General features: G+C 52.2%; 1 protein-coding gene across 10 annotated transcripts; it reads left to right on the top strand.

Moving 5' to 3' along the window:
* Positions 1-1,479: 1,479 nt before the first annotated feature.
* Positions 1,480-27,097, top strand: Ikbke (inhibitor of nuclear factor kappa B kinase subunit epsilon). Of its 10 annotated transcripts, none has more exons than XM_052200210.1 (22): positions 1,480-1,752; positions 2,283-2,371; positions 4,687-4,797; positions 5,428-5,568; positions 5,994-6,123; positions 7,511-7,692; positions 7,815-7,975; positions 9,155-9,265; positions 9,449-9,628; positions 10,735-10,931; positions 11,572-11,636; positions 11,713-11,804; positions 11,935-12,021; positions 16,172-16,247; positions 16,367-16,482; positions 18,745-18,821; positions 21,533-21,572; positions 22,322-22,423; positions 23,596-23,692; positions 24,291-24,391; positions 24,460-24,573; positions 26,393-27,097. In XM_052200210.1, exons 3-22 carry the CDS (start codon positions 4,711-4,713, stop codon positions 26,424-26,426), a joined length of 2,190 nt encoding a protein of 729 aa, XP_052056170.1. In that variant the 5' UTR covers positions 1,480-1,752; positions 2,283-2,371; positions 4,687-4,710; the 3' UTR covers positions 26,427-27,097. The 10 variants fall into 10 exon arrangements, with proteins under 10 accessions (XP_052056170.1, XP_052056166.1, XP_052056167.1 ...); XM_052200203.1 differs by lacking the exon at positions 1,480-1,752 and adding an exon at positions 2,020-2,167; XM_052200204.1 differs by lacking the exon at positions 1,480-1,752 and adding an exon at positions 2,021-2,167 and having other exon boundaries at positions 24,502-24,573.

Here is a 27,097-nt window from a genome sequence, read left to right as displayed (position 1 = left end):
TGCCGCCCCTACGAGGCCCACAAAACCACTGTTTGCTCAGTGCGCATTGCCATGCCTTCATATCACCTTGTCGAGCATCCCACATCTCTGGGATAAGATATCCAGGTCTCCCTTTTCTGTCCTGAGCACAGTGCCTGCTTCACAGGAGATACTAGGCTTGGCTCTTGTGTTAGAAGGTGTGAAAGTCCCTGGGTGGGGAAAAGAACAGGCTTGCAGTGAAAAGAGGGTAAGAGTGCAGGTTCATGGAGGATCGTGAGTACAGCCTGAGAGATAGTCAAAGTGACACTACAAATACCTCAGCGGGCCAAAACAGTGCCCCTCGTAGGCGCAAGGGGTACCCTGACCGTAAATGTAACCCAGGTGCCTTTCTAGACTGATCGAGTAGCCATGTTGAACAGGTTCGCATGGCTACAGGGTGAGACCTCAGAGAAGGGGGTCTTACAGCACCAGTTAATGTGCTAGAGAAAATGCATGCTCTGTCCTCACCTAGGCCGTGATCGACAAATGCAATCCCCCCACGTTCCTGCCAGGTGAAAACCTGTCACACACAGGCTTCACTGGCCTCACTGTGAGAAGTCACTGCAAGGGCTCTAGCTGTCCCGTTGGCACTGGGTGGATCTGTCAGCAGCAAGCTCTGGGCCTGTTCTTGCCTCTCCTCCCTGTGGTAGGGTGGGGCCGGCAGAGGAAATCACCAGGTGTGGCCAGGGGAAAGTCCCACCAACATTCTAGAGAAACATGGAATTTCCTGGTTTTTAACCCCTTGTCCAGCTGCCCACTCAGATTTAACCAGAGCAGCACAGACCCCTTCCCAGCTTCCCAGGATATTTGGGGTACTGGGTTATGCCTGGGAAGGTGGGCAAATTACTAAAGGTGTGTAGAACTTGATACCATCAAATGTGGTCTGAAAATACACTCTCCAGTTTACCAGATCCTCCATCCCCTGCCATCCATAGGACCTACAGCACACAGTGCCTTCAGGCCCAGTCAGAAAGTGGCCCTGGGTGGGGGCGGGGCAGGTTTTGCTGTGTGTAAGGTCAGAGTAGGGGCTATGATCTGGGTGTGCACTTGTTCTTGCAAGCTCTAAGGAAGACAAATCCTGTCCAACCTCCAGGAGGGCAAGCACAGGTCCTGGTCTTTTCTAGGCAGTTTTCAAATTGGTTAACTTGTTGGACCTCTTTCGTTGACTTTAAGCAGATCCTTGAATTCCCTCCAGAGAGGCCAGCAGAGGAGTCAGGGGCCTGACACAGAGCCCCCAGCCTCAGGTCTTGGCTTCTTTCTTTGCGGCTCAGGCGATGGCGCTATGGCTTCCAACTTGACGACTTACAGGATCCTCTTTCCCTTTTCTGATGGGGGAGCAGAGGTGTGTGCGGCAGCTGTTGAGATGCCTGTCCCTTTAAGAGGGAGAGGAAGGGAGGGAAAGAGGAGGGGAGAGAGAGAGAGAGAGAGAGAGAGAGAGAGAGAGAGAGAGAGAGAGAGAGAGAGAGAGAGAGAGAGAGAGAGAGAGAAGTGAATCAGGAAGTGGAGCTAGAGCTTACAGCCTGGACTGGGTATCCCACTGTTATCAGAGAGGCAGGAAAAAAAAACCTTCAGACTCCAGACCATCACCTGCTTTGCCTATGGATTCTGGGAGCCCATAGCTATCAGGATCTTCTAGGCACTGCTAGAAATGGATTGACTTCAAGGCCTGAATTCCCGGGGGTGCCACCCAGTCCCACAAGTCTGCATTCCCCTGCAGCTGAGATGGGAGATGGGGTGAGTGTGTTGAATCTGTGGAGGAGGGTGGTGTGGGGAAGTCAGCTGCCGCTGCTTCAAATCAACACTCAGCTGAATGCCCGCGTCCTATGTCTTTCCTGTGCTGGCTGCCGGGAGCCTGGTGCTGTTCTGCACTCCCTCTGTGGGAAAACACTCTCTGTACGGACTGCTTGGAGGCCAGTGAGGGGCAGGGACCATTATGGCCCTGAGGAGAACCACGATTGGCCAAAAAGGCTCCCCTGGCGGCTGCTTCTCAGCATGCTGATAGAAGCGATTCAGCTTCCGGCGGCGCCTCCACTGGCCTCTGCTTGGCATCTTTCCCACTGTGGCCCAAATAACCGGGAGAGGCTCCCAGAACGGCTGGAAAGAGGCTGGGCGTGCCCCCTCCCCCCTCGCCTCAAGAACTGTAGTGAAGGTGACAACAGGAACAGGTTAAAGGGCTGGGACTGGTGGCCTTTGATGGGGCTGAGAATCAAACCGCACAGCGCGAAGGGGCCTCTCATCCACCCACCCTTCTCTTTCCGGTGTAGCTCAGCTCCTGGACTTGCCCCAGACAGAAAGCATAACACACACTTGCCAGGGAGAGTCTTTGCCTGATTCTGGGCCACTTGGAGTGCAGGTATGTACATCTGCCACAGAGGAACCCCCAAGGAGGATAGCAGTCCGTGGGCAGGCGGGCCGGGGCTGACTCACTGAAGACTTCACCGACTCTGTACAGGAGGAAGTAGGGGATGGGAGGAGGGCCGATCCAGATGTGCCATGGTCTGAGCTTCTAGGCACAGAACTCAGGGCTGTGCTGCCCGTCTGGGGTGCTATTCTGTGCACCCCACTGCCGCAGCAGCAGGGCTTGGTTGAGGACCAGCTTAGGTAGAGTCATGAAGGTGACACAGTCTACTGCCCCCAGCTCCCAAGGCTGCAGCCATGTAACCTGTATATTCAGTGTGTCCTGTCTGAGCCTTGCAATGGGCTGACTCCTCAGCCATACGGACAAGCATGGGCAACTCGTTCATGTTGCCCTCAGAAGGCCTCATCATCGGCACCCTTACCTTTGCATGACACAAACCCGAGTTCGTTGTCTGAAACTAGGGTGTGACTTCTGATCTCTTCAAATGGCTTCTGGCTCAAAAGCTTACATTCTCCAAAGTTTGCATTTTCTTTTCTTTCTTTTTTTAAAAAAAGATTTATTTATTTATTTATTATATGTAAGCACACTGTAACTGTCTTCAGAAATTCCAGAAGAGGGCATCAGACATCGTTACAGATGGTTGTGAGCCACCATGTGGGTGTTGGGATTTGAACTCAGGACCATTTGGAAGAGCAGTCAGTGCTCTTAACCACTGAACCATCTCTCCAGCCCCAAAGTTTGCATTTTCTTTTCATTGTTTTTTTTATTTACATTCCAAATGCTGCCCCTCTTCCTCGTCCCCCCTCCAAGAGTTCTTCATCCCATCCCCCTTCCCCTTTGCCTCTGAGAGGGTGCTCCCCCCACCCATCCCCCACCCCCACTTCACACACCGCTCCCTATGCATCTCCCTGCATTTTTAAATTAGACTACAAGCTGGGATATAGCTCCCTGGGTTTGTAAAGGGCGTGCCTAGTATGCATGAAGCCAAGGGTTCAGTCCCCAGCACCAAGGTGATAGGCAGTCATGGTATACACTCATAACCCGTGCATTTAGGAGGTAGACACACAAGTTCAAAACCATCCTCAATACCAGGGAAAGTGTCTGGGCTACTCTGTCTTAAACAAACAAACAGACAGACAGACAGACAAACAAACAGACAGACAGAAAGGGCTTGGGATCGAGCCACCTTTGGTTTGAGCACTAGTGAGATGCTAGAGGTCTGCCTGATGTAGCTTTATTTCAAAGTATTTTAGGGCTGGTGGTCCCTCTTTTGTTGTTGTTGTTGTTTGAGACAGGGTTTCTCTGTGTAGCCCTGGCTGTCCTGGAACTCACTCTGTAAACCAGGCTGGCCTCAAACTCAGAAATCCTCCTGCCTCTGCCTCCCAAGTGCTGGGATTAAAGGTGCACACCACCACCACCCGGCAGGCATCCCCAGAGATATCCCCTGTCTGGCCCTATTTTGCAGACAGGCACTGAGTGTAACTTCTGAGACTTCACTTTCTGGAGCCTTCACGTTAGAGGAACCAGATTTAGGAGGGAACAAGATGAGCACAAAGATGGGGAGCAGAGTTGTGGGGGTTCAGATCTCCCCGGAGCTTTGAGCCCTTGGGAGTTCCTAGATCCTCCCCCACTCCCTCACATGTACCCCTCCCTTTCTTGCCCTCCCATCCTTCCTCCTTGGTGGTCTCCCATGCTGCCCTGCTCCCTCTAGCAGGCTGAACAAGCCCTGAGCAGGACCTGCCGCCTGGTGGCCTGGTGTGCAGTGGTTAGCTCCCAGCAGTAGGAAGTCAGGGGTCACAAAGGCAGAGAGGGCGTGGGGGCTCCAGGCTCATGTTGCAATCCTGGAGATTTGTGGTGGTGTGACTGGCTCTGCCTGACCTTTGCTGACCCAGGGCCCTTCCTCTCACACTGCGTCTGTTTCCTGGGACAATCCCAGGCCTGGATGCAGAAACTCTTAAGTTCCCAGTGCCTGAAAGAAGAGACAGAGTCCTACCTCTGAAGGGTTCTGGGAGGGACCTGGGGCACAGGACAAAGAGAAGTCCCCAAGAGTAGAACAGATGCAAGCTTGGGGGCCCAGTAGACACCCCCCCCCGCCATTTTGCTTTTTTGGGGGGGAAGTTACTTAATCTTCCTGTGCCCCAGCTCCCTTGCCTATGCCGTGGCTGCGTGGAGTCCTTTATGAGATGATCTTGGGAGACGTTTATGGGATGGTCTTGACTGGCTACCAGTGTCTTCTGCAGGTCAGACATGGGACCTTGGGAACCCCACACACACACACATACATATGGTTGGTTGTTTTGTTTTCCCAGGAAGAAGATAGCCAAGCCCAGGAGATGCAGAGTACCACTAACTACCTGTGGCATACTGATGACCTGCTAGGGCAGGGGGCCACTGCCAGTGTGTACAAGGCCCGAAACAAGGTGACAGCAGCTCTGGCCCCAGACCCTTCCGTGCCCTGGAGCTAGGCCTCTATTTGGGCATTAAGATTCTATGGAGCTGGACAGGGTCCCAGGACTCTTATTTCTGTCCATTCTGATGAGGAAGGACTCCATGGGTTTTGGCCTGGGGTGTGGGATGCTGGGAAATTCCTTGGAATGGTGCCTCTGTCAGAGACGCGTTGGGACTAGAGAACAAGGCAAGAGAGGAGGGGACAGCAAGTGCCATCTAGGAACAGCAGGGCTGTGAGTTTGGGCCTGTTTGGGTTTGTCCTATAGTGACTGCAGAGTTGTGTCAGAATGCACAGGAACTGGAGACAGGAGAGACTGACAGCCTGGGCAGTTCTTATCCATGACAAACTGAGCGAGAACGCAACCCTTGTGGGACATCAGGAGTGTCACTTCCGAGCGGTGTTCCAGCTCCCTGAGTAGGGGAAGGGGCTGCGGACGTGAGCCCACCCAGCCCCTGCTCCTCTCCTCTGGGGCTGGGTTGGGGGGGGAGAGGCTAAAGAGAGGGAAAGGTTGCAGCACACACACACACACACACACACAGGTGTAGGTCCCCAGCAGGGGTGGTCCCCATGCTGACTCTCTCACCCTGTGCCCACACACTAGAAATCCGGAGAGGTGGTTGCAGTAAAAGTCTTCAACTCAGCCAGCTACCGGCGGCCCCCTGAGGTACAAGAGAGGGAGTTTGAGGTCCTGCGGAGGCTGAATCACCAGAACATCGTGAAGCTGTTCGCGGTGGAGGAAACGGTGCGTTGCTGGGCTGCATGATCTGCTTGGTCAGAGAAGAATGCGCTTGACCTCGACCTTTGAAGTCCAAGGAGAGGCGAGCAATGTTCATCTGCTGTCCGTAGGCATTGGTTGGGGAAGGGCCGGGGGTGGGGAGGGGGTTGGGGGGAAGGCGGCGGAGGGGGGAGGGAACGGGCATAACACTCAAGGGTGTGGGACCACACAGGGGAATCCCTGGAAAAGAAAGGGCAATCAGTGCCCAATCAGAGAAGGCTTCTTAGAAGAGGTAGTCTTGGGTTGCTTTCTGGGTCTGAGCTGGGCACGAGGCACGAGAAAGCCAAGCCAGAGGCCGGAAGTCAGGCATGAGCACCGTGGATTCTCGCTAGGCAACCTCCTGACAGTGGGAAGTACCTTCCTCCCCAAGCCTCCTCCTGCCCTGCTCACAGGGAGGCAGCCGGCAGAAGGTGCTAGTGATGGAATACTGCTCCAGCGGGAGCCTGCTGAGCGTGCTGGAAGACCCCGAGAACACATTCGGGCTTCCTGAAGAGGAGTTCCTGGTGGTACTGCGCTGTGTGGGTGAGCCATGCCCTGTCCCCCGGGCCCTGCAAAGCCCAGGATGAGTGTGATCTTCTGAAACAGGCACCCCAGCGTGCCTGAGGCAGAGGGATGGGCCAGAAGGTCCCACGTGGTTAATTTGGCTCAAAGCTTTAAGAAAATGGTAATTCTAAAACGATGTATGTACCACAGCTGAAGGCAGGTAGCATCCTTCACCGGAGTCCACAGGTGAACCAGCCCAACAGGGTACACTTGGGTGCCTGCAGGTGGCTGGCGGAGTGTAACTGCGCAGGGGAGGGAATTCTAACACACAAGGCAATGCAGATGAAACTGAAGGACCCTGTGCTGAGGGACAAACCAGCTGCAGAAAGCAAAGCCCACACTTCCACTAGGATACAGCCTCTAGGGGAGCCGAGTTGTGGAAGACAGAGGGAGACTGGTGGGGGGTGGGGAGGATGGAAACACAGAGTAGGGAATGCTGGTTAATGGGGAGGGGCAGTTTTTGGTTAGGAGCATTGGATGTTTGCATGATAGTGTGTGAATGTGCTTAAAGCTATGGAGCTGTGTGCTTAAAAACCCACTAACTTGAAGAACCACGTTGTTTGCTCCCCATCCACACTGGGGAGACTGAGGCAGGCCAATCAGGAATTCCAGGGCAGCCTGGGCTACATAGATTTAAAGTGATAAATTTTGTTAGGTATATTTTACCTCCCCCAAAGAATCCAAATGAGTCTTATATTCTGATGTCCTTGGGACTCCTTCCTTGTATTTATTTTGTGTGTATGAGTATTTTGCCTATATGTATGCATGCATGCTGTGTGTGTGTGTGTGTGTGTGTGTGTGTGTGTGTGTGTGTATGTGTGTGCCTGGTAACCTGAGAGGCCAGAAGGTTTCAGATCCCCTGGATCTGGAGTTACAAATGGCTGTGAGCCATCGTGTGGGTGCTGGAAACTGAACTCGGGTCCTCAGGACGAATGGCAAGGGCTCTCAACAAAACCATCTCTCCACTACCACCACCACCTTAAAATCTTATTAAATTATTTTTACTTTATGTATCCGGGTGGTTTTGCCTGCATATGTTTATGTGTTGCATGCATGACCGGGGCCTGCAGAGGCCAGAAGAGGGTGTCCGATCACCCTCCATCAACTGGTTTCCATGGTGAGATGACCTGGGGGCGGGGTGAGACTTGGACCAGGGTCATCTGGAAGAGTAACTAGTGCAATGGTAACCAATGACCCATCCCTCTAGCTTGGAATGTCCCTCCTTTGCCCTGGGGCATCTCTGTTCTCCAGTTTTTCCTGTACCCTTGAGTTCACCTGAGTCTGGTGGCAGAAACTCCACCAGAACAAACTCTAGACTGACGCATCCCTAGCCAGGCCAAGCCATTAGCGCTCTGTCTGTCCTCAGTGGCTGGCATGAACCACCTGCGGGAGAACGGCATTGTCCACCGTGATATCAAGCCTGGGAACATCATGCGCCTGGTGGGCGAGGAGGGGCAGAGCATCTATAAGCTCTCTGACTTCGGGGCTGCCCGGAAGCTGGACGATGAGGAGAAGTTTGTTTCTGTCTATGGTACGGAGGAGTACCTGGTAAGTGACGTGTTGGAGACCTTCTGCCCCGAGCTAAAGTCCCTCGCTTTGTGCCTCCCTAAGAGTCCCCTAGGAATGCCCACACCGTCCCTCCATGGCTGCTCTCTGCCTTTCTCCCATAGCACCCTGACCTGTATGAGCGGGCAGTGCTTCGCAAACCCCAGCAAAAGGCATTTGGGGTGACTGTGGATCTCTGGAGTATCGGGGTGACCCTGTACCATGCAGCCACCGGTAGCCTGCCCTTCATCCCCTTTGGTGGGCCCCGGCGCAACAAGGAGATCATGTACGGTGGGCTATGCGTCAGGGAATAAAGGGGTTCTTCCAGACACCTGGCCCTCCCTCCACAGGGCCCTGGGGCATCTCGTATCCCCAGTCCCTACCTTCAGGGTTCCCTCTAGCCCTGTCCCCATTCCTAGTTCACTATGTCTCCACTGAGGCTTCAGGAAGTTACAGAGCCTGCAGGGGTAAGATGGAGCTGGTACCCAGGTCTAGCATCTTCCTAGTGTCTCACTGACTGCTAGGAGGAACTTAAGACAGGGGTCGCCAGGATGTACCTCTCAGAACCAAAGAGATGGAGTGTCCAACCAGTGAAATGAGGGACCTGCAACACAAGGATCTACTTAACTCTTACTGATTCTGTGTAGGAAAAAGGCAGCCAATCTTAGGACAAATTCCCAAGGCTCCAGCTAGAGGGCAGCTGGGAGAATATCTACTGGGCCTAGAGCTGAGAGCTCATTAGAAAGAACTCTTAGGGAAGAAAAGCAGAAGCTTACATTAGCAGTAGGTAACTCGCTGTTGAGGGGAGAGGACTTGGGGGTGGCAGGCAGTCTGTAAGTACTGTGTCTGCACTGTTGACAGTTAATGGTCTTCAGGGGTTATAGAGAGGCAGGGCATGGTGGCCTCGGAGGTCAGAGGTGCTGGGGTCCACAGCAAGCTTTCAGCATGCGCAGGAGTGTGAAACTGTTCCTGGTTGGGTCCCTCAGAGCTGACCAATGGTTAGCATCTGATCCCTTCTCGGTCTTGTAATAAGTGGAAGATACCTCAGGGGCTTTCTCTTATCTGTGTGTCCTCCCTTGGTCCGGGGCAAGCTGTGTGGAACCAATATTATCAGGCTTAGGGGTGGGGGCGGGAGTAGGAATGGGATGAACTGCTGGGGAAGGATAGATTGGAGGGGAAGTTAGAAAAGAAGAGAACATATATGGTGCCGAGCTCGGCATGGCACAGACGTGGAGGTGGCTGGACCTGGCACAGCCATAGCAACAGTGAGAAGGGCTCTCTCTGTCTAAAGCGAGGAGCTTGTAGCCTGCGGTGGTCTCACGGGTGGAGCAGGATGCCACAGTTTTATCTTCCAGCCTACCGTGCAGTGGCCAAGTAACATGGACTGTGCTGTTTGGAGTTTATCGTTTAAGTATGATGGGTGGACGGGGGAGGGGTCTAGAGCCCTGATTCTGCCCCACTACAGGTATAGAATCACCACAGAGAAGCCAGCTGGGGCTATTGCAGGGACTCAGAAGCAGGAGAATGGTCCCCTGGAGTGGAGCTACGGCCTCCCCATCACCTGCAAACTGTCCATGTGAGTGGGAGGGGCGGGCGCTCTCTGGAGTCTAGGCTAGGGATCACGTCTCTCTGGCGAGTCAAGACTTCCAGGTTCTCTCAGCAGAGCCCGAGGGGCCTCCTCGGTTCTTCTATAGCCTGGGGCGTTCCATTTGGACACTCAGGCCCTAGCTCTGACAGTCCTCGTGTCTTCTGTGTGTAGGGGGCTGCAGAACCAGCTGGTGCCCATCCTGGCCAACATCCTGGAGGTCGAACAGACTAAGTGCTGGGGCTTCGATCAGTTCTTTGCGGAGACCAGTGACATCCTGCAGCGAACGGTCATCCACGTGTTCTCCCTGCCCCAGGCGGTTTTGCATCATGTCTACATCCACGCCCATAACACGTGAGTGGGAACAACAGAGAGAGGGTATAAGAGTCTTCCCTGTCACTGGGCAGTGGTGGCACACGCTTTTGATCACAGCACTTGGGAGGCTGAGGAAAGCGGATTTCTGAGTTCGAGGCCAGCCTGGTCTACAGAGTGAGTTCCAGGACAACCAGGGCTACACAGAGAAACCCTGTCTCAAAAAAACAAAAAACAAAAAAACAAAAAAATAAATAAATAAAAGAGTCTTCCCTGGTGTGGGTCCAAGGAACCATCTCCCAAAACACATTTGGGGAAAGTACTATCTCCAACAAGTTCAAGACAAACAGACTTTTTTTATTTGAGTTTCAAATTCCACACTCCCCCCCCCGCCCCCCGCCTCCAGCCGGCACTGCCCGTCTCAGAGATGGGGTGCTTGGTTTCGTGAGTCTGTAATTTATTGTTCATAGAACCCCTTCTCTCACTATATCCTTGGTCTTTGCTGTTTAAGACAGGATCTTGCTGGGTAGCCCCAGCTGATAAACTCTCCATGCATCCTCTGGCCTCAGCATTCCAAGAGCTGGGGTTACAGCCATGTGCCCCAACACCTGAAGCACCGTAGGGGATGGGGAGAATTTTGACGCAGTATGGCAGGGTCAGGCACAAAGGCAGAGTAGGCATTGGGATTCTGGGGTCTTCTCCATCTTCATGGGAAGCTCCGAGGCCCTGTACTTCTCTTCCGTAGCCTAGGGAAGAGCCACTATGATGCTTGGGCCCTCGTTCTGACAGCCCTCATGCCTTGTGGTACCATCCTGCCCATTGCCTCTCCATCTTTTATTAAAAACAACAACAGCCGGGCGGTGGCGGTGCACGCCTGTAATCCCAGCACTCTGGGAGGCAGAGGCAGGCGGATTTCTGAGTTCGAGACCAGCTTGGTATACAAGAGTGAGTTCCAGGACAGCCAGGGCTACACAGAGAAACCCTGTCTCGAAAAAAACAAATCCAAAAAACCAAAAAAAAAAAAAAAAAACCCACCACCAACAACAACAATAACCAACCACACCCCCCACCCAGACCTTACCCAAGAAAAGCTGCGTCTTCCCCAAGGTGCCTCCTGACGCATTTCTCCTCTCCTCTCACGGGTGTAGGATTACCATCTTTTTGGAGGCTGTATATGAGCAGACCAATGTGGCCCCCAAACATCAGGAGTACCTCTTCGAGGGTCACCCTTGTGTCCTCCAGCCCAGCCTCCCGGCACAGCACATCGCCCACACAGCTGCCAGCAGCCCTCTGACTCTGTTCAGCACGGCCAGCGACACGCCCAAGGGGCTGGCCTTCAGGGACCGTGAGTAGACCGCTCAGGCTGAATCTTTTATACTCTGGACATCCTCTAAGGTGTGACTTGTTTTCTTAGTGAGTGTTTCTCTGACCCATGGAGTAGAGCAAATTTGGGGTTGAGTTCTGCGCATGCCTCTGTGTTGCCACGTGACTTGAGTTGGTAACTAGACTTCCTTGGGTTTCTCCCTCCCGGATCCTCCAACAGAGACAGGGCATTTGGAGCATTTATGTGTCAACAGTTTCTGCTACTGGTGGGGGTGTCTCAGATAGTTTGAATTGGAAGAAGCATGAGTCCAGGCCGCTGAGAAGAAGGGCTGGTGGTCAGAGACCTGGATTTTCTTTCCTTAATTTCTAGGATAACTGTTTCTTCTCCTTTGGATCATGCTTAATAGAGGCAGGGCTTTGAGCTTAAGAGTGTAGTTCTGAAATTTGGCCACAAGGTGGCAGCAAACAACTAAGACTTCAAGGATCCACGGGGGTGGAGGTGTGGGGGGAGGTGTCAAGGTTTGCAAGGCGCTGGGCCCAGAAAGAGTTGAGAAGCTTTAAGAGAGATCAGCAGCGACTGTGTACTGGAGGCCAGGAAAGGTGGCCTAAGTGTTGACCCAGTCTATAGAAGCAGGCCCCTCAGACAGAGTCTTTGTCTGCAGCTGCTCTGGATGTCCCAAAGTTCGTCCCTAAGGTTGACCTACAGGCCGATTACAGCACAGCTAAGGTGAGGGGCCGCCCCCAGGAGGCAGAAGGGGGTTTGACACGAGGAAGGACTGATCCTGTACATCTGTACGTTTCAGGGGGTGCTGGGCGCTGGTTACCAGGCCCTGTGGCTGGCGCGGGTCCTGCTGGATGGACAGGCGCTGATGCTTCGAGGGTTACACTGGGTCCTGTGAGTACTGTGAAGTGGCTCCTGTGGGTGTAGCACACCCATCCAGACCTTCCCTACCCCTTTCCGAGGCCACGCCCACATGCACAGCGCCCTGGTGGAGGTGCCTCTGACTTTGGGCTGCCCCACACAGGGAGGTGCTTCAGAACACGTGCCAGCAGACGCTGGAGGCCACGCGGACCGCCCTCCTCTTCCTCAGCAGCAGCCTGGCCACCGAAAGGTGGGTGTTCCCCCTGGGTCAACTGGGGCCCTTTGGCTCTCCTCTCTGCTCCTCACCCCTGAGATGATGTACAGGCCTTCCCCAACCAGAGCTCTCATGCTCCCCGCCCCCAACATTAGCACCCTCACCTGGTCCTTCAAACCTTATCTTCCCAAATGTCTCTCCATCCTCGGCCTAGTCCTGCCTATCACAGGGAGAAATCTATCGTGGCCCTGCCTCTGGGATCTAGGGCAATCCCTTACCCCAGGAAGGGCAAATCCTCAAAAGGATCCTTTCACGTCCCAGAAAAAGCAGATCCTCTACCCCAGGTAGGACCTTAATTCACCAGGGCCCTGAATGACTCGTGACCCTCATTTGTGTGAAGCCCCGGAGAGAATTCAGGGGAAGGGATTCATTCCCAGGTTCTGTCCGTGCACGGCAGCGAGGGAATCCAGACTGTTCCAGCCTCTCTCTGTCGCTTTTGCTCCTATTTTGTATGGATCCTCAACTTGGCCTTGCCTTCTGAGGTGAAAAGAAAGAGCTAAGCCAGTGAAAGGTGGAGAGAAATAGAATCGCCTGAATTCTGAAAGGTGTAGTGTGTCCGTGAGGAGAGCTGGGAGTTCTGCAGCCCTGGGGACCCCCCACCCCCCAATAACCTGAGCCCTTCCCTCGGAAGTACAGGGAGTTTCCTAGGGTGGGTTGGATACCTATGTGTGCCCAGGGCTTGGTTGGAACTGATGATGAGGTAATGGGAGAGGGAGGATAAAGGGAAAGAACTAGTTCCAGTCACGTGACAGGGCTGGAGCCCTTTGTGGTGACCGAGGGTGGGAGCCGTCGTGAGCACGCCTGTTGGATATCTTCTATGGGTACAGTGTGGCTTCCGCCCCACGGAAGGGTCTGTGCTTGCCTGCTGCAGCCAGTCCTTCCTCAGCACATGAGCCTGGGGAAGGAAGGGCCGTCCGGGAGCCGGAGCCGAGTCACCGAGGTGGGGGGTGGGAGGAATGGATGAGGCGAGCATCCTGGAGTGAATAGGGAGGGAGGTGGGTGGAGAAGGGATGGAATCCCGGAGGGGCCACTTACAGAGAGGTTGGTACCAAGAAAAGAACCACCTGTGATCCTTTGTGGGTTCTCAAGCTGGGGAGGGGGATGTAGAGGGATGTGTGGGGTGTCTGTCTGTCCCCTGCCCTGGACTGACAGCTTGTAGGAAGAGGCGGGTGGCAGGAGCTGGGTTTTCCTCCTCTGGCTCCCAGGCTCTGAGGCCAGGGGTGTCAGGCGTACAGAGGAGGATGGAAAACAAAGGAGCCCGCAGAGACCAGATGTGGCTTGCAGGGGACCATGGGCCGCAGTACCTTTCCTTGCCTGGTGCCCTGGCCAATGCCTAAAGCTTCCCAGTCCAGAGTCCTGCTGCCCATTCTTTCCTGACATCCGCAGACCTGTAGATTCCGCTAAGCCTTGGTGTCTAAAGGTTGCGCGTCACCTACAGTGGAATGGGGGCGTTTTTCATGAGTGGAATGTCACCTTTGAGCTGGAGGCAGAGTGTTCCTTCCCATCTGATCATCCTTTCCGTCATCAGAGTGCTTCCTTAGCAAGGCAGGCTTCCTGTCTTTTATCCCGAGGGTCTCTGGCTGGACAGATCTGGGTATCAAGCCAGGTCTCAGTAATCCTGAGGTCTCCCCACTCCCCAGCCCTCAATAGTATAAATTCACTCCCATAACAAGCCAATAGGCACAACTGGATGATCGCTATGTGCTAAACACTGTGGAGCTCTCGAGTGGGTAAAGCAACGCAGAGTCCCTGCCTTCGCGGAGGCTCTGGTGGACTTGAGACCCTGCTCACCTCTTCCGTCCTTCTCTGACCCTAAATTTCTAAGCAAAAAGACAGAGGATTCTTTCTTTAATTGTTCTCATGTAAAGACTGTGCTGATGGATGTCTTCAATCCCAGCACTCAGAGGCAGAGGCATGAGCACCTGTGTGAGTTTGAGAGCAGCCTGCCTGGTCTGCATAGTAAGCAAGTTCCAGGATATGAGGATTACACGGAGAGACCAGAGATGGACAGACGGACGGACAGACAGACAGGCAGGCAGACAGACAGACAGACAGACAGGAAAAGGAAGGAAGAGAGAGAAAAGAAGAAAGAAAATATGCTAATGTCTGGGAGGGGAAAGAAAGGTCCTACCCCTAAACAAAAAGCTATTTGTAGTTGATACCCGCTGGCACAGAGAAAATCAGTGACACCCAGTGAAGTATCACTGGGTATAATGACCACTCCACAGAAGACCCCATGGCCAGGAGTAGCTGGCCAACACAAGATTTCATTTGTTCTATTGAGGTTTGTTTGTTTGTTTGTTTGTTTGTTTGTTTGTTTTTTAAGAAGGAAAAAGAACATAAAGTTGGGTGGTTAGGGATATAGGAGGGTCCGGGTTGGAAGAGGGGAAAAGCATGATCAAAATTTTTGTTTTTTATTTATTTATTTTTATTTATTTTATTTTAATTTAATTTAATTTATATATTTATTTTTTGGTTTTTTCGAGACAGGGTTTTTCTGTGTAGTCCTGGCTGTCCTGGAACTCACTCTGTAGACCAGGCAGCCTCAAACTCAGAAATCCCCCTGCCTCTGCTTCCCAAGTGCTGGGATTAAAGGCGTGCACCACCACTGCCTGGCTAAAATTTTTAAATAAAAACAGAGAGAGTGGGTTATTTAAAAAGACTACATACTGGTGGGAGAAAGTTAGGAAGTGGGAAGGCACCTCCCTCCAAGACATGAGTCCTCACATGCCATTGGTCCACATCTTTGTCTGTCATTCTGTGTAAGCATGCGCATGCATGCTTGTGTGTGTGTAAACTGTCACCCACATTCTGTCCCTTAGCATGTTATAACCTGCTTTACTCAGCAAGTGAGCTCTCTTCCCTTAGTACATGCATGTGTGTTGTGTGCATGATTGTGTGTGTGTGTGCATGTGTGTAAACTGTCACCTGCATTCTGTCCCTTAGCGTTTCATAACCTGCTGTCTTCAGTGAGTGAATGAGCTCTCTTCTCCTCTGTACCATGGTTGGAAACTTTCTGTCATAATTGTCCTACAATTTCTTTTTACAGCTTGTTTTGTCCACACTGGGAACCAGTGCAGACTACATTTTGTGTGTGATAGTTCTGTTATGTTCGTTTATTAACTTTTTCCCTCTGACCTCACCCCACACACACCTTGCCTTCGTTCCACTGGCTTACAGAAGCTCGAGGCCCACTGCCCCGCCCTCAGGTTCATAGAGCTTTCTGTTGTTGTCATTTGGCTTCTTCTTCCCCGGCAGCATTTTTGGTAAGTTAGGGATTCCACAGACTGTTAAAAAGTTAAACGTTTTGTATCAGAACACATCATAAAGCTGGATCCTTCCCGGGTATACAACACAGGTAGCAGTCATGTGATTTCTTTATTGTGTAGGTGTATTTTTCCAGCAAAAGAACCAGGGTAGAGTTACCTTGGCACCTTTCAGGGTGGTGTTACCTTGTCACCTCACAGATATGCAATCATTCTTGTCAATCTACCTGTCAATCATTCTTGGTTGAGTTGTCAATCATTTCACAAGGTATGTTCATGGTGCAAGTCCTGGACCACTATGGTCTGGTAGCCTCCCATCAGTGTGCTGCTGATTGCTAGGAAATATAGGTTCTACTGCAAAGAACTTCATTCTATTTAGTTATAGAACTTTCTAGCAAGGAGGTTACTAATAGCTACCTTGCATTGTAGGTTTGTATATTTTTATGAATTCCTGTGTTTCAACCTACTTCGACTTTTATTCTTGTTTTTTTTTTTATTTTGTTTTGTTTGTTTGTTGTTTTTTCGAGACAGGGTTTCTCTGTGTAGCCCTGGCTGTCCTGGAACTCACTCAGTAGACCAGGCTGGCCTCGAACTCAGAAATCCACCTGCCTCTGCCTCCCAAGTGCTGGGATTAAAGGCGTGTACCACCACTGCCGGCTTCAACTTTTTTCTTTACAATGCTCAACAATATCACAACCTTGGTGCGTAGGGCCCCTGTCAAGTTGGTTCTTCTGTCTCAAACCCTCAGAAAGCCAACAAGACTGTCACAAAGAAGCCATGCCCAGTGCATGTACAGAGTCCTCTACCTCTTCATCTGTCTCCTGAGCCCCCATTGTAGCCTTATCCTTACTTCCCGTCAGGTTCAGCAGTGGAGCTGGGACGTCTGATGTCCAGGAACTAAAGGAAGCCACAGAGCTGAGGTCCAGGCTGCAGACTGTGAGCGAACCAGGAGGGCACAGCTCTACGGGAACAAGGGCTGGGGAGAGTGGGCCTGCGGACTGCCTGGCATGGCCTTGAGTCAGGGCCCTACAGGATTCATTCTTTTGGCCCCACAGTTCTCAGAGGTCCTGTCTAAATGTTCCCACAATGTCACAGAAACCCAAAGGAGCCTGGGCTGTCTGAGTGAAGAGCTTTTGAAGAACTGGGATCAGATTCATGCGGATAACAGAAGGTCTGTGAGATTCCTGTCGTCTGTGTGGTGATGCGGGGAAGGAGGGTGCACGGTGGTCCCAAAGGCTCATCTGCTTTCTCTGAGTCAGTTTGTGCTCTTTTCAGGGGCAAGGACTGGGGCAGGAGGGGAGTCCCAGAGAGAGACCAGAGGCGCTCTCCTGAGACCAGCCTCTGGAGTGAGGTCTGCCCTAACTGGGAGCCTGACTCACAGGGAGGGCATCACAGCAGATGCTGTAGCTCTGCAGGGAAGCCCGGCTCCCTCTCCCTCCCTCTCTCTCTCTCTCTCTCTCTCTCTCTCTCTCTCTCTGTGTGTGTGTGTGTGTGTGTGTGTGTGTGTGTGTGTGTGTGTAAAGCAGTCCTCTCACCTAGAGCATCTCACTGAGTCTGACAAACACCAGTGCTGCCGGTTAGCAGATGAGAGAAGGCTCCTTCCGAGAGGTTCACTTTCTCTGAGTCACAGTCAGTACACAATGGGCGGGCTTCGGGTTAGATCCACCCCCCAGCCCCCACCCCCAGAGCTTACAGCAGTGATTTTAAATTTATCTCATTTTGCCTGGGCTGTATCACAGTGGTAAGAATGCTTGCCTAGGATGTGCTAGGCTCCAGGTTCAATTCCCAGTACCACATGATAGATGGGTAGATAGACAGATAGACAGACAGACAGACAGACAGGTGGACGGACAGGCAGGCGGGCAGACCATATAGACTTAAAATCTCTTAAATATGGGTGTAGTATTGCATGTTTTTAATCTCAGCATTTGGGGAGGCAAAGGCAGGCATATCTCTGTGAGTTCAAGGCCAGTCTGCTCTACAGAGTGAGTTCCAGGACATCCAGGGCTCCCCAGAGAAACCCTGTCTCAAAGCACAAAGAAACAGATTTATTTATCTTATCATTTTATGTATATAGATGTTTTTCATGCATTTACTTCTGTCAGCCACATACATGCAGTGCCACCAGAGGTCAGAAGAGGGCGCCAGATCACATGGAATTGGACCTATAGATGCTTGTAAACCATTTGGGTGCTGGGAATTGAACCCTGGTCTTCTACAAGAACAACAGGTGCTCTAAACCACTGAGCCATCTCTCCAGCTCCTGGCTTGTAGCTTTTAAAGACCTAAAAATGCCTACCGACAATCCGTCAAGTGCAGAGCCACAGACTTCCTTGTCCCACTGAGACCAGGCAATTGAGGTCTCTACAGAGCTAATGTCCCACGTCCTCAATTCTTAATTCAAACACCTTTGAAAACAACAAGGTTTACTTAGCTCTTCCCTCACAGAACCTGACCTAAAATGAATACAGTCTTATGTGCTCTGTCTCATCTATGGTAATTTTTTTTATTATTTTTAATTGTTTATTTTTATCTTTATTTTTTATAATTACATTTTTTATAAATATTTGTGTTTATTTTTATTTTTATAAGACCTCACTATGTAACAGTGGCTGTCCTAGAACTCATCATATAAACTTTGAAAGCCTTCACGGGTGCTCGAGATTAACGGTGTTCACAGCACACCCAGCTCTCCTGGTAGACAGCATAAGTGTGTTGGATTAGGTGTCCCCCTCCACTCTGCTAGTGTGCGTCACAAACCCTGTGTGCACTGAGGTGCCTCTCTGCACTCACGAGGCAATCCTGAGTTCACGCACGTGAAACCATGGATCTGACTCCCCTCAGCAGATCTCATCCTCACGGCAGCCTCTCAGGACAGCAGAGGGATTGTGTGAGGCCCTGGGAACAAGCCTGCATTTAGCCCAAGCCCAGAAACACCTGAGGTGGGGGTTGCCTAGAAATCCCTGGGAGTGCGTGGGAGGGCCCAAGGGGAGAGGGACACCCTAGTGCCCTAAAGGAAGCACTCGTGTCCAGTGTGAACAACAAGGCAGAGAAGCAGCAATGGCTTTAAACCCCAGGCTGACAAGGCCTTCGAGAGGCCATCTTCCCGCCCTGCCTTACTGGTTGGGTAGGGTTGCTGGTTCCTTTCATGGAGCAGGTATTAGATCTATTATGAAGATGACGCTCTTTTACCCAGTCCAGACCGCCTGTCTCACCAGCTGGGGAGTCAGGGAGGAAGGCAAGGTGAGATCTAGAACAGAGAAGGAAGGACTTGATCTCCGTCATCTAAATAAGTTTCCAGACAGGCCAGTCTCTCCCACTCGCTGATCACATGCCATCCACTCTGTGGCCGTGAGGCTGCTTCTGCCAGGAGCGAGCTCCCACCTGTCCCCTCCCACTGTGGCGTCTGAGTCTTCCTGCTTTCTGCCCACAGTATCCAGAAGATTCAGTGTTGTTTGGACAAGATGCACTTCATCTACAAACAGTTCAAGAAATCCAGGATGAGGCCAGGTGAGCTTTGGAGAGAGCCAACGGCCAGGAGCCCTCCCTCTGCTTTCCCCTCCACCTTCTCTGCTTTGTTCTGCTGGTCTAAGGCAGGAGAGTCCCTGCCTGCATGCTGCCTGAGAGACACTGTGCCCGAGTGTATTGTCATGATAGACACTCAGGAGATATGGATACAGGATACAGTGAGCTGGCGCGTGGGTAATGTAGAAAGGGGCCTGAAAAGAAAGAAACCCTTTAGTTTCATTTGATTTGGTTTTTGCATGTGTGTGGGTTTTGTGTGTGTGTGAATGCATGTGTGTTTACATGTTGTGGAGGCCAGAGATTGATACTTGGCGTCTTCTTCGATTGCTCTGCACTTTATATGTTGAGGCAGAGTCTCGTACTTGATGAACACAGAGTTCACCATTTTGGCTAATGTAGCTAGCCAGCTGGCTTTGGGGAGCGCTTGTCTTCACCTCCCTAGCACTGGGCTCATGGGTGGCCACAACACCTGCCCAGCATTCCCTGAGCACTGCAGATCTGAGCTCTAGTTTCCACGCTGTGCAGTAACACTGCACTTACTGAACTGTCTCCACAGCCCTTCCACTATGTCAGTGGACCACCAAAAAAGCCAGGTTATCTGGGAATGAGGATCAGAAGAAATTCCCATTAGAGTTCCTGGACTAGGAGATTTCTTATGTTATTGCTAATGCCCACAAAGACCTTCTGGGCAAGAGCAACCCTTCGTAGGCTTAGGAGTGGAAACCTGCTTGCCTGAGATGGATGGGGTGGAGTAGTCAGGGTAAGGGTTGAACCTGGGAACGGGTGGGGACAGAGCTGGGGAAATCCAAGTTCTAAATGGAAGCCCCAGTTAGCTGGGGAGCTGACACGTTAGAGCTCACTCTCTGTCCTTCCCTGTGCTCCAAACATTTCCATACCTGCCTCCTTGCCTAATGATCTTCTGGCCCCAGGATACTCTATAAAGCAGTGTCAGGAGAAACATAATATCTAACCTGATGTCTAATTTAAGTTTTCTTACCGCCAAATTAAAAAGAAAAAAAGCATGTGAAGGTAATTTAACATAGTTTATTCAATTCAATACATCCTAATGTCATTTCAGCACATACTTAATATAAACAAAACCACTAAAGAGATATTCTCTCCTTTTCGTGCTAAATCTTCAAAATCTCTGGGTATTTTATATACTTTATTTCTCTGTCTGGAAGATAAATGTTCAGTAAATGTGATACGTCTTCACACGATTGAAAAGCTATATTTAGTGGAAAAACCATCTGCTTTGCTTCAGTTTTCAAGTTTACATGAATTGAGTACATTCAGTTAAAAATCCAGGTCTGCAGTCCCCATGGCCACCTGTCAGGTCTCCATGGCCACCAGTGTCCTGTGGTCATTAGTGAGGACATGGAGATCCACAGAGCATGCCATCTCTCTCCGCTGGGGCCTTCATCTTCCCTTGGAGCCTGGCCTCCGACGGCACGGAAAGGGCAAGCCCTCCTGGCCTTGGAAGCAGCAGGACCTGGGACTCAGCCAAGGCCTTGTGCCCAGCGGGCCACTGCTGTGGTTTAGGAGTTGGAGGAAGTTTGATTTACTTCTATGTCTGGAAGGCCGTATCCCTGACACCTAGCTCTAAAGCTTCTAACCCTCGATGGTAGGCACCATCCTAAGTAGCACTCTGTTAGTTGTGCTCATAAAGACTCCATGCACTGCCGAGCGTGGTGGTGCACACCTTTGGTCCCAGCACTCAGGAGGCAGAGACAGGTGGATGGATATCTGTGATTTCAAAGCCTGCCTGGTCTACATCGCAAGTTCAAGGCCAGCCAGGGCTATGAAGAGAGACGCTGTCTCAAAAACAAACAACACAATACTCTTTACTAGTGTAGGCCCAGGACCTGCTCCTGGGGTGATGATGGGAGCATGGAAGGGCAAACCAGACTCCTCTTAATCTGTGGTTCTTAGGCTTCCTAATGCTACAACTCTTGAATACAGACTCTCATGTTGTAGTGACCCCGGACCATACAATTATTTTTGTTACAACTTCATAGATGTAATTTTATGTGAATATCTGTGTTGTCCAATGATCTTAGGCAACCCCTGTGAAAGGGCAGTCATCCCCAAAGGTGTCAAGATGCACAGGTTGGCAACTGCTGCTTTTAACCTTGGAGCTAATGATCCTTGGGAGACCTATTCACTCAAAGCCCAGCAGGGGGCAGTCTCTCCCCATTGCAAGAGCTTTAAGGTCTTGTGCACTAGCTAGGACTATGTAAGCTGTTCCTTCTGGAAAAAAAAAAGTTGCTGGGTAAAAAGGGAGAGATGGAAGTTGGTGGCCTTCCTGTGAGTGACTCCAGGGATGCCAGGGAGCTGCCGGCCCGAGAGGGTGGAGGACACAGGGCCAAAGCCACGCTAACATCTTTGAGGACCATTTCACCCTGTGTTGCCACCTGCCACATTTCCCATACACACACCCGCCCACCCCACAAGTTTGCCTCGCTCTGGAGCCCCATAGTGTTTCTCCTCAGCTCCATTCTACCTAAATCATATTCAGTCTTTCCACCACGACAGCAGTGTTGTCATAGTTACTTGATGTTCCATGTCCTCATCCCCACGGGGCTCCCCTAGACCTGAGATCCCAAAAACTAGCCCCCACCCTAGGCTGTCTTCATCTCTTTAACTTGGCTTCCTGACTAACTGAGTGGTGACGCCATCCCCATCTGTTCCTTCAGGGCTCAGCTACAACGAGGAGCAGATCCACAAACTGGATAAGTGAGTGGCCCCCTTCCCGGCAGGCAGGTGGGCCGGAGGGCGGAGCTCATAGGGGGGTGGGAGGGTCTTTATTCTGGGAGGGCGGGGGAAATAGTGAAGCGCTTTGCCCCTTAGCCATGGCTGGGCAAAGGGCGTAACTATCCGAGCCAGCTTATACAGGGTCACAGCTGAGTCAGAGGTTTCTCACAGTCAACCTTGAAGTAACTGGCTTTACTCCCAGCATGAACGCGTTTGTAGGATTTTCTCTCTAATTATTCTCTCAGATCAGTTCCTTCTCCCTCCCTGTTTTGACCTTGACATGAGCCTGCCGGGCATCTCATAGATACTGTTTCTTGGACACCCACGTCTTCCATGAGGTCTTCCATGGTGGCTTTTTGGAGATTTTTTTTCCTCCCAGAGCGATACCACCTCTAACTCCTGCATGTGTGCACAGACACACAAGTGCACACACCTATCATGTGCTTTCCAGACCTCTGCATCCTTGTTTTCTCCCAGGGATCAGGTTGAGAGTGTATGTGTTCACTGACCACTGTATTGCCTCCCCTGTCTCCTTAATACACGTTGTGGCTTTGCTGACTTCTGGGCTTTAGGACCCAAATGTATGTCATCCTCTCTTCCCTGAGAGATGTCCCTGCTGCGGGTGGAGGGAGGGACTGGCATTTGTGACAGCTAGCAGTGGGAGGGCGAAGGCTGCATGCAGATAGCTCTGGCTGCTCACCCCTAGACCACGGAAGTCTCTGTTCTTCCAGGGTAAATTTTAGTCATCTAGCCAAGAGGCTGTTGCACGTGTTCCAGGAGGAGTGTGTGCAGACGTATCAGGTGTCACTGGTCACGCACGGCAAGCGGATGAGGTAAGCAGCCTGGCCCTTTCTCTGAACTCAAGGAGCCTGGGCTGGCCCAGCCCTTCCAGGCTGCAGAATGTGGGCTCTGTGGACAGCTCAGTAGGAGAGGACTCAGTGAGAGGTGAAGACATGGTGACCGCCGGCCGAGTGCTGGGTGGTGTCTACAGATGTGCTCCTTTGGTTCCCCAGCATTCACAGAGCAGATGTTACCCCCTCCCTTCTGAGATGAGGGGGACCCAGGCTCAAAGAACTGGTCCCTCCTTAATGTCACAGTAGACTGAGGGCTAGAACGTAGGCGAAGATGCCCCCTAAAAAATCTGGATTTCGCCTGCCGTGCGATCTGTTATGACGGGTCTCTTCTCTCTGGGGAGAACACCAGTTCCCTTGTGGAGGAGAACTGGGTGGGGGGTAGGGAGTCAGGCCAGGCAGGCCCCACTAACAGTTCATCCCTCAAACTATTCCCAAATTTGGGACTCCTTTTTCTAACAGGCTGAAGGTCCCCTGGGGTGGGGGTGGGAGGGGCTGACAAGGAGGGTTTCCTGAGTGCTGTGTGGCCTGAGGGCTTGTCGTGGGCTCAGGTCCCCTTCCTCCACACACTGGAAATCAATGCCTGGCAACCCCCAACACTGATTGGACGGGCCTAGGCACATCTTAGATATCAGATCAGTAGTTTAAGAGCTATCCCCCATAATCCTAGTGTCTAGTGTGTATTCAGAGTTGAGCCCCCACTGTTGGTTTAATGGACCTGGGTCTTGATTTCCTCTGTGCCCTGGGGAAATGTCCCTCCCTGTGTGCCCACTGATTAGAGGTTAGAATTCACAAGCACTGCCCTCCGTTTCTTATGGAAATGGAGGCACGGATACTCCTCCCACAAATGTTCTAGCGTGGCCTGTCAGTACTCACAGAAGCGCATTGGCCTGGGCTGTCAGCTCCCACTGTCAGAGCCTTACCTGGTTCTGGGTTTGCCAGTAACCAGGTAACCAGGAGAGAGAGTGACCCAGCTACATTTACACGGGCAAGGATGTCTCTCGGGATTCTCTCAGTTCCCTCAGACGGCAAGAGAGAGAGACAGGTGATTCCCAGGACAGTCCTAGAGGGAGCTCAATGCTTAGGACTCTCTGGCGAGCGAATCCTCAGCCGTGGAGAGTCATGTCCTGCTCTAATCTCGCTCTCTACTCAAGGCAGGTACAGAAGGCCCAGAACCACCTGCACCTCCTTGGCCACTCTGTGGCTACCTGTAACTCAGAAGCCCGGGGAGCCCAGGAGAGCCTGAGCAAGGTGTGGGTGCTTTCTGATTCCAGGGGCTGCTGAGGGGAGGGGCAGTTGGATCACCTCCTGCCAGTGGACAAAGCAGCCTTGACCAAAATCAGGGGTGCCCACGAGGGTCGGAGGTCTTTGACTCACAGATGTGCCTGGGATAGGAACATTCCTAGTGATTTCAGACTGAGAGTCACTATAAGCCAGGGTGGTCTCAAGGCTCCTCCTGAGGCTGTGTGAGCTCTCCTTGGCTTTCTGGTTCACTCTCCGCCAAGGCAGCTGGCCACAGGGAATACAGAGGGGGAGCGACAAGAAGATGGCTGCCCATGAGGTGGGCAGCCTCAGAAACTGCCCGGGAACGGCATCTTCCCAAACCACGGCTCATGAGAGGTTTAGGTTAGAGCCAAAGGGAAACTTGGCAAACTGAATCCTTCAGCCCAGAACAGATGAAGGAAGGCAGTTACAGCAGGGGGACTCCCAGGATGGGAAGGAGTGGGATGCTGAAAGACCGGGTAGTTCTAGGAGCTCTAGGGAGATAGTTACCCTCATTCAGCATGTCCCCTAACCAGTCACGCGAAAGCTGACAGGTCCTTCTAGACTAACCTTCATGGCCCCCTAGATCTTTGATCAGCTCCTTCTGGACAGAGCTTCCGAACAGAGAGCTGAGGGACCACCACGATCTCCTCATCCCAGCCCTGATCCGAAGGACCTGGTCTTCCAGTAAGTTCTGGAGAGTTGGAGGGAAGGAGGAGGCTGAGGTTAAACCTCATTGCTTCATCTCATGCCAGGCCAAAGAGGCCTCAGCCGTCCCTGTCTTGTGCCTTGGACAGCATGCAGGAGCTTTGTAACGATATGAAGCTGTTGGCCTTTGATCTCCAGGACAACAACAGACTCATCGAACGGTGAGCATCCACTGTGTCTGGGGAAGGCTGTGTCCTCCCTGGGCGCCCCGTGCAGACTCCATAGTACCTGCTGATTCTCTGAGCAACCAACCACATTGGAGTGTAAGGCCTTGTCCACAAGTGGGGCACCATCTTGAGGGGCTGTGGGTTTAACTCATAGGCTTTGAAGCCAGCTAGCCTCAGTACATCAGAGCGGGACTTGGAGGCAGGGGGCTTGAGTCAGGGTGGAGATCTGCACTGAGTATGGGCAATATGCCTACGGCTTTCTCACACCATCTCTGCGATCCTCCCAGGTGTCCTGGGGTGGTCGCCACCGTGTCTTGCCCTGAAACCACAGCACAGACAAACTGACATTGTTGCCCAGAGTCTATCTCCTGCCCCCTCAGCTCCATCCTTCCCACCCTCTCAGAGTGCCTAGGCTGGTGCATCTCCAGATAGCACCCCTTCTGTGGGCAGGGACCAGGCTGGTGCATCTCCAGATAGCACCCCTCCTGTGGGCGGGGACCGGGCTGGTGCATCTCCAGATAGCACCCCTCCTGTGGGCAGGGACTAGAGACTGTACATCTCCAGATAGCACCCCTCCTGTGGGCAGGGACCAGAGACTGTACATCTCCAGATAGCACCCCTCCTGTGGGCGGGGACCAGGCTGGTGCATCTCCAGATAGCACCCCTCCTGTGGGCGGGGACCAGGCTGGTGCATCTCCAGATAGCACCCCTCCTATGGGCGGGGACCAGAAGCTGGTGCATCTCCAGATAGCACCCCTCCTGTGGGCGGGGACCAGAGGCAGTGCTCAAGCTTTGGGATTCCAAAAGTCACAAAAGAGAATGTGGGTATGGACATACACACCAGGACTGTGAACTGCCCAAATAGCCCAGGAGGTCTGCTCCGTAGCAGTCCCACTGTATAAAGCAGCTTATTTGTTAGAGACAGGGTTTCTGTGTAGTCTTGGCTATCCTGGAACTCACTATGTAGACCAGGTTGGCTTCGAACTCACAGAGATCTGCCTGCCTCTGCCTCCTGAGTGTTGGGATTAAAGACACACACCACCGTGTCCAGCTTGGCATGGGTTTTGAAGCCTCAAAGCCCACCCTGACTGGTATACCTCCTCCAACAAAGCCATATTTACTAATCCCTCTCAAATAGTTCCACCCACTGGGGACCAAGCCCTTAAAACAATGCATCTCCAGGTGCTATTCTCATTCACACGGTGCTACTGTGAGACAGTAGACAGGCTCAGGAGGGAGAGCAACCAGGATCAAGCAGACCCTGTGGCCCGTCCTCAGAGTGTTGGAGGGTTCCTGAGTTGGGGAGGCATCCACTCCCAGTTCCATTCCATCTGAGGAGAATCTCTCTCCTCCACAGCTTCCGTCCTCTTGAGCAGGAAGTTCTAATCATTGGTGCCAACATAAATCTCTCTTGCTGTGATTTATAGTCTATTTACAAATATCTCAGAACTTTGTTTTGGTGAATTTGCACTTCCTCATTCAGCCCTGCAGCCAATGAGCCCAGTGAACCAATCTGAACCCCTTTCTGGCCTCCCAGAGCGTCTTTACATCGGAACAATGGTGCTTCTAAAAGTTCAGGGGTCTGGGGGACTGCTCCAGAGACCCTGGGGGGGAGGGCCTGGGCTAGGGGGTCTTTTGAGATTCCCAGGGGATCCCAACATGCAGAGATGACAAGCAGAAGGTAGTGTCTGGGGACAAGGATGCCACGGAGAGCTGAGGACCTATGGCTGGGAGCTCCTGACCATCGATGGCCTGGGTACCAGCTGCAGGCTTCTTCAATGGTGTGCCAAGCTGACCTGTGCTTTCCCTACAGGTTGCATAGAGTTCCATCAGCACCGGATGTGTGAGCTCATGGGGGCGCACAAGGCACGCGGAAGCAATAGACTCATTCAGACTGTATCCCTGGACTGTGAGACCAAATTCACAGCAAGTTCTGGTTGCATCTCACTAGCCTACCTCCCTCTTGGCCATTGGCCAACAGACTAGCATTACGTTGACTGCCTGTCCTCTTGGGGAGCAGCTAGGACAGGGACTCCTGAGCATCCTAGGCAGCACCGACAGGAGAGAGCATGCGGCTACCACCACAGAGACCAAGACCCAGGCCCAGAGGTCTGAACTGGGTGGGTCTTGGGAAGAAAAGACTCAGCCCTCTCACACTCTGCACGTCCCAGAACCAGCAGGCTTCTCCTGGGGCTTCTCCTGCTTCTCTGGGGTGCTGGATTGGAGGGCTTATTTTTCATTATTTCCTATGCTGTTTCCTGAGTATCCCCATTCCTGGCCACAGGCAACCCACAAACAGCCCCTCCGTGCTGCATTTGAGAAAGTGGGTAGTTGAGGCCAACTGCTGGGGCTTTGGGGACCCCCTTTGCCTTTCCTGCGAGGAAGCCTTGGTTCTGAGAAACAGCTGGTCAGTATCAACCATAGCCATGCTAATTGGACAGATGTCGGAACCCAGAGTCCTCAGGAGAGAGCAGGCCTGCACCTTCAGACATGGAATAAACGCCCTGCCTTTTCTGTT

This window comes from Apodemus sylvaticus, chromosome 12 (assembly GCF_947179515.1).
Source record: "Apodemus sylvaticus chromosome 12, mApoSyl1.1, whole genome shotgun sequence".
Classification (NCBI taxonomy): Eukaryota; Metazoa; Chordata; class Mammalia; order Rodentia; family Muridae; genus Apodemus; species Apodemus sylvaticus.
This window is presented reverse-complemented; position numbering and strand designations above follow the sequence as displayed.

Excerpts from the sequence above, each read along its gene's own strand:
- Ikbke (XM_052200210.1), top strand. The coding sequence starts at position 4,711 with ATGCAGAGTACCACTAACTACCTGTGGCATACTGATGACCTGCTAGGG. Across the intron at positions 5,569-5,993 it reads TGTTCGCGGTGGAGGAAACG|GGAGGCAGCCGGCAGAAGGT; the intron begins GTGCGTTGCTGG and ends CCCTGCTCACAG. Across the intron at positions 21,573-22,321 it reads CAGATCCACAAACTGGATAA|GGTAAATTTTAGTCATCTAG; the intron begins GTGAGTGGCCCC and ends CTGTTCTTCCAG.